This window comes from Pinus tabuliformis, chromosome 6 (assembly GCF_031772625.1).
Source record: "Pinus tabuliformis cultivar Carrire ecotype Pingquan chromosome 6, CPIR1, whole genome shotgun sequence".
Taxonomy (NCBI): Eukaryota; Viridiplantae; Streptophyta; class Pinopsida; order Pinales; family Pinaceae; genus Pinus; species Pinus tabuliformis.
The window spans coordinates 67,341,458-67,347,793 of record NC_142292.1 but is presented as its reverse complement, the minus strand read 5'-3'; the positions used below and the strand labels follow the sequence as shown (position 1 = coordinate 67,347,793).

General features: G+C 37.7%; 1 protein-coding gene across 1 annotated transcript; it reads left to right on the top strand.

The window, feature by feature from the left end:
- The first annotated feature begins 277 nt into the window (after nucleotides 1-277).
- Nucleotides 278-5,647, top strand: LOC149257260 (uncharacterized). The gene is made up of 2 exons (XM_089413866.1): nucleotides 278-605; nucleotides 5,218-5,647. Exons 1-2 carry the CDS (start codon nucleotides 448-450, stop codon nucleotides 5,282-5,284), a joined length of 225 nt encoding a protein of 74 aa, XP_089269992.1. The 5' UTR covers nucleotides 278-447; the 3' UTR covers nucleotides 5,285-5,647.
- The last annotated feature ends 689 nt before the right edge of the window (nucleotides 5,648-6,336 follow it).

The window sequence follows — 6,336 nt, the reverse complement described above, 5'->3', positions numbered from 1 at the left end:
CCATATTTTCCAACCAAAATTGTGACTTGTTGGACTATGACTTTTTAAATATAAAACTAACTAATATTTAAATATAAATCAAATATTATAATAAAATAAAAAAAATTAATAATTAAAAACATCAAAAAACCTAAATTATGATGGATTATATTTTTAAATATAAAATCACAGTAATAATAATTAAAAAATGGTCATTGATCTTTGCAACTTGATTTTGTGGGCCGAGGAGTTAGGTTTCAAAAACAAATTAAATAATACATAATAATTTTGGGTGACAGAGAGCTCGTGGCGATGAAAAGGCGGTTGTCAACCTGCGTATGGCTGGGGGTTGGTTGGTAGTTCTATTGACTTTATTTTCCATCCCAGTTGCTCTGCTCGCCACGTTTGTTCTTCTTCCAAAACTTCCCATCGACAGCCATTACTGCTGGTGCTGCTCAGAAGGATTCTATGAGTTTGCCTTCTGAGAATGTCAATGACCTCCAAGATGAGGATTCAAACGTTGCGCTTCTGGTAGATTCTAATCAAGATCTCATTAGTAAACGGAAGGTGCAATGGAATGACAGAAACGGAAAGGACCTCACTTCAGTCTGGAAGTTTCAACCAAGGTACCTTCTCACAATCAAATATGTTTGTTGTCTTTCAATTAACAGGTTTTAATTGATTGAAAAAAATCAAATTGCTTTTAGGTATGATAAAATTGGGAGAAGAGATATTAATATTAGCCTTTAGGGTATCCCCTGGATCTGTATAATTTTATTTATGAAGCTTCTAGTTAGCATCTCGATTTTCCTTTCTTTAAAATATCAATTATAACCACAGAAAGTTATGCCTGCCTGGGTTGAATAGGTTCTCTTTCAAACTATGGATTATGTAGAGAACAGATCCCCAGAAACTGTGGAGATACTTACATTCAGAATAAGACTTGTAATGAATATTGAAAGCACAGGGCCTATATGAGATACAGCACCCAAAACATACACGGGCATAGATGATTCCGTGTTCACTGTTAAGCTTACACATATGAATTAGTACCGCCAGTTGAGAAAAACCTTCAGGTTTTATCCGTCGACTATTCTGTGCCTAAACACGAAATTTTGTCATTAAGATTTATGTAAATGGCCCTTGATTTGGAAATTAATTCCTTAATTTCATACTCTAGTCAGACCTCTAGTATGTATGTGCCAGTTGTATCACACTTTCATTGGCCCAATGGAAATATTAGGCCACGAGACCAATGCTATGTTACTTTCCATAAAAAGAAAGCATAAACATTTATTAAATCAAAGGAGTACATCCAAAAGCATTGCCCTTACGGCGCTGTCCAAAAATGAGACGGATTTTCGGGCTGGAATTCGTCTTTCAAGGAACACGTTTTGCAAAGGCGGCACTGGTATTTTCTTCATATACAATGAAAGAGTATTGCCAGACTGGATAAAGTACTAGTCTGTGAGCTACTACTTTGGCCTCAAAGAAAGATTCTGAAAACCTGCAATCATCAGAGATGGACTGAAAACAGCTTCATGCTCAACTGGAGTATTCTTTAACTAGTATTCGATTTGTCTAGGTGGATGGATTTCTCCCCCACCCACAGTTGATCCTTTGATCGGCAAGGAACCATGTTCTCTTCTGTGTGCCTGATTTGAGAAAGTATCAGCTTCCTGGTTATACTCTGTAGATGTGGTGAAAGGATACAGAAATGAAGGTGTTCTTTAGTTCTTCTGCAAACTGGAGGCACCCCTGTAATTGAACACCTGATTTTTGGAGCTCTGCATCCAGTCAATAACCTGTTTGGAATCCCCATATATGTTTAGGTTTCTGAGACCTCCTCCTCTTGCTAGGTTCATTAGCCTTTACTTCTGCAAAAGTATTTGTGGCAGCACCTAATCCACATTCAAAGGAGATTGGCTTTGTGTTCAGATTCTCTGGAAGAATCAGAATCCCCCCACCTCCACTTTGCTTGCTACGCCATCGAAGAATCCATGAGGAGTATTAAAGTTTAGGAGAGCTGTCTGGGGCTGCTAGATTTCTTTAGTTTTTCTTGCTTTGAGACTTTTTGGTAGCAGAGGTAGGCTGTCTTAAATTTAGGGAAGGTTCCCAGCAGAGATTACTTTGTCTTGGAAGTTGGAACAAGGCCTCATCCCTTGTCAGCCAGATTTCCCATAGGACAAAAGCTGGCAGGGACTGGTGGTTCTTTCTGGCCCCATTGTGTTTGAACCACGTTTCCAGGGTTGCTTCAATTGATTCTCCTTCCCAGCTTCTTTTTCCACAACTGTGACATTGTGAGGCTGTCCAGACTCCAGAGTCACTCCAGATTCCACACTTCCTTGGTAAAGTGACAGTTCAAGAAGAGATGCATGATACTTTTGGAGCTTTTCTTACATAAACAGTAAATACCAGGTCCTTGCCAAGACCCCTTTTGTAGGTAATCCCAGATAATTTTAGGATCAACCAGAGGAAAATTCTTTATTTGGGAGGAGCCTAAAGTTCCACTTCCAACATCATGAGAATGGCAAACATTCAGATTTATAGCCCATATTTACTTTGTAATGTCCTCCCATCTTGTCTGCTGCACATGCTAAACAGTCAGGCTACTCTTTCAACCTATCAGAGGCTGCTTTGAGGACTCCTGTAAATTCTTCTCCGCTAGGGTCAGATGTTGATTTACTTCATGCATTGTATCTTTGATTTACTTTATGCATTGTATCTTTTATAGGAGACCGTTTGGTTCTCCCGCTTTGTATATACATCAGTGTACTCAACAGTCCCTTTGACCTACTTTGTGGTCATTAGTTGGACATAAATATAATTATCTTATCTTATCTAAAGCCATGAGACCAATGCTATTGTACGTATGTTGGTTGAACAAGAATGACCTCTAAAATTCTTATTAAGGTCTCAACCTTGGATCCCAACTTAAGATTGAGTGGCTGAGAGGGTTGTTGAGTAGGTGGGTGGGTGCGGGTTTCGCGCAGGGGAGGTCCATGTTGCCTGAATGAACTGCCTATATATACTGTCTACTGGACGGTTGAGTTCTGCCTTCAAAGGAGGCAGGCAGGCAGGAGAGGGTGGAATTCAAAGAGGACATGTAGGGATGAAGTCGATCAATGAAAACAACTATAGACTACAACAATGTAGATACCTCTAGAATTTTAAATACCAGCATTCTTTCTTCAATGTACTTTGAGAAGGATATGAAGCAATCTCCTTGGAAGAGAAAAGAGCCATATAGGGCTACCTCTCCTCTCCAAAGGCCAAATCGCCAGGAGTCCGAACAAAGTCTCTAGTTGAAGTGGGTGAGGTCCAAATCAGCTTGTAGAATGGCATGTGGAACTGTGCACTTACATCTGATCATCTGTTGGAGCATGATGGTTGGAGTTCTTTCAATAAGTGTTCAGTTGGCCTCACCCAAGTTCGGTCTTTAGATCTTTGATCTATCCAATACAATTGGTCTAACAAGAGAGTGAAAGAGTGTCATCATCGATGGATGTCTTGAAAATGGAATTGGAAGTGCTGCTTTTCCAAAACAGCTAAAGAAGCGTATCCCTTGCATAGCAGCATTTGAGAAGCTGGTCCCAAATTGAAAGAAAGCCTTGAAAATTGGACACCTAAATAGCTTAATAAGTATAGGTAGGGGTAATCTTAACTGGTTCTCCTCTGATGGAGAAATGCAACCAAGCCATAGTATCTTTGGTTGCACTAAAAAACGTATTCTTAGTCTTACTAAGGTTAACAACCCCAACTTACGAATGTCAGAAAAACAATCCAACGAATCAAACTGTGACTGAAGACTCTTGAGAGAGGAAGCAATTAAGACGAAATCAGTCAACGACAATAAGTGCTTAGACCATGGTGTAAAATGCACTATTCATTGGCATGTGTCATCTCCCTTAGAAACTAGTCAAGCTCATGATTCAATGTAAATCCTGATTAAGTTGGGGAAAAGAGTGCAGCCCTGCTTAAGCCCTTCAGCACTTAGAATAAGGTCAGAGAAGCCATTGGGTTTGCAAAACCAGCTTATAACTGATCCATAAAGCCTCATGATAGCAGTAATGAGGGCTTGTGAGATACCAATATCTCAGTCTGTTGAAAAGTAAATGCCTGGGTATGGAATCAAAGTCCTTCCTGAAGTACACAAAACAACAATAAATCTTAGCACATTTCTGTCTAGCTTCTTCAATGATAGCTTGTAAAGTGAAAATGTGGTTGATGGCTTGGTGGTCGTTCCTGAAGCCTGCCCTCTAGATCTGAGATTGTTCTTCTCCAAATCTACTGATCAGTGCATATCAATCACCTCATCATAAAATATTGCGTGTGCTCAATCACAATAGCCCTCTTATTTTTCAGAACAAGAATAATCCTAGATTTATGAATATGAAGAATAATGTATCATGACCCGGATAAAGGGAATATTCAATATCAGATTTTCATTTCTATAAATTGTATTCTAATCTGTGGAGCTTTGACTTCTTGTGTCTAATCATAGTCATGTGTCTGCAATGTTGGGTTTCAAATATATGATGAGGTTGAGACTTGAGCATGCTTGGATAAATAATCGAGCTTCATTCTAACACATTGCATCCAGCCAGTATTTCACCTCCCAGCATTAAGAGCACAGAGCATTTACTAGACAAGCATGCCAGGACTGGGAACCACAATTGGATTGGGTTTACCATTTATGGTGGTGTGAACAATACCAATTTTCTCTAAAGTTTGTTTCCATATTGAATTTCCAGGAAAGCATTCTTGTTTCTCATGCTATAACATTTTGTCATTAGTGGTAGACAAACTCTCTATAGACTATAATCTTCTAAGAAGTTTCATGGTTGTTTTCCTGCTTCATGAGATGACAATTGTACCAATTCGTCTTTGGCATTGCTCATCATCACAGGTTTCATTGGTAGGAAATACAAATAAATTATGAGTCATGTAAAGGTGTTGAATTTGTTGATTTTGGAATCAAAACAAATAATGAGAAAAAAATTGATCATATGCAAATCGTGGGGTTATATGTCAAGACTCAAAACACATGCTTTTACTATTTTTTGAGTAACTACTTTGTTAATCTATGTCTTGTAGCAATCAAATATATTATGTATACATTTTGTGGAGGAGATCCACATTATTCCATTCAAACATGATTTAATAAGGTTCTATTATATTGAATATGACATCCACAAAGTTCTCACAATGACGTATGTTTGGCACTTCTGTGGGCAGTGATAGTGATTCAGACAGTGAGGAGGAGGAAGAACATTGTCAGTCTTGTGGCTGTGTCATTATGTAGGGTCTTAGATCATTTATCAGGAAAGCAAAATGCACCTTGCTTTGCATGAGAGCGAGCATTTTATGTGCTTTTTGAGCTTCAGATGACCCGTCAGAAGAGGATTACCTTCTGTATCTACATAATTGAGAGAATTCCAAGGAAAACGATCAGTATGGATCTGATAGTGTCCTTTTCTGGTTATGCATATTATCATAATTGAGTAGCCACGTGTGACAAGTCATCAAACTTCTGTTTTAAAGGAGAAAGTATGAGGCTTGTAATTGATGTTTGGCAAGTATTTTGATCATGATGGATGTTATTTTAAGTACAGTAAGCAATATAATGAGAGCTGATTCATTGAGTCGTTTCTCTTTTTGGATGCAATGAGTATAGAAAACATCTTGGAAGCAAGCTTGGTTTGAACTTCAAATACATTTCTTTTTAGAGTTAGAATGGCCTTTTCCCTCTTCCAAAAGTGAGGCTTATTTCACACCACGCTCTTTTCTGCTCTAAATATTGTAAAAAACAAAGCTTGATAATTCTGGAAGTACAATCCTATTAGTAAGAAATCAGATCTCAGACAAGAGAGAGTTAATCAAACATTTTCATCCTTTTACTCATCGACATTTTTTTCCTGTTTTAATAGGTGGTTTGGTAGATGTAACAAAAATTTCAAAGATGTTAACTTATAAACTAATTGTAAAACACCATAGCCCAAATGCACTAACAACCCTTTCCCCGACATTCAAAATAACAAAAAGGGAAAATTGGGGATTTTGGCTGGATGGAATTGCAGATACCAAATGTTAAAATTGTACACTTCAGTTGCATGAGGGGTATTTGAGGGTGCTGAATCTATCTCTACATTAAAAATAACAATTTCATTTATCCAACATTGCAATTTTGACAAATATCTCTAGACCATATTTTGGTGATGGCAAACCTGAAAAAACAAAAAAATTATAGAATGTCTAGCCTTTTTCATAAAAACTTTTAGTAGAAGGGGAAAAATCATAATCCTTTGTTTATCATAATGATAGATACATATTTTTTTTCATGATTTTATTTTCTTA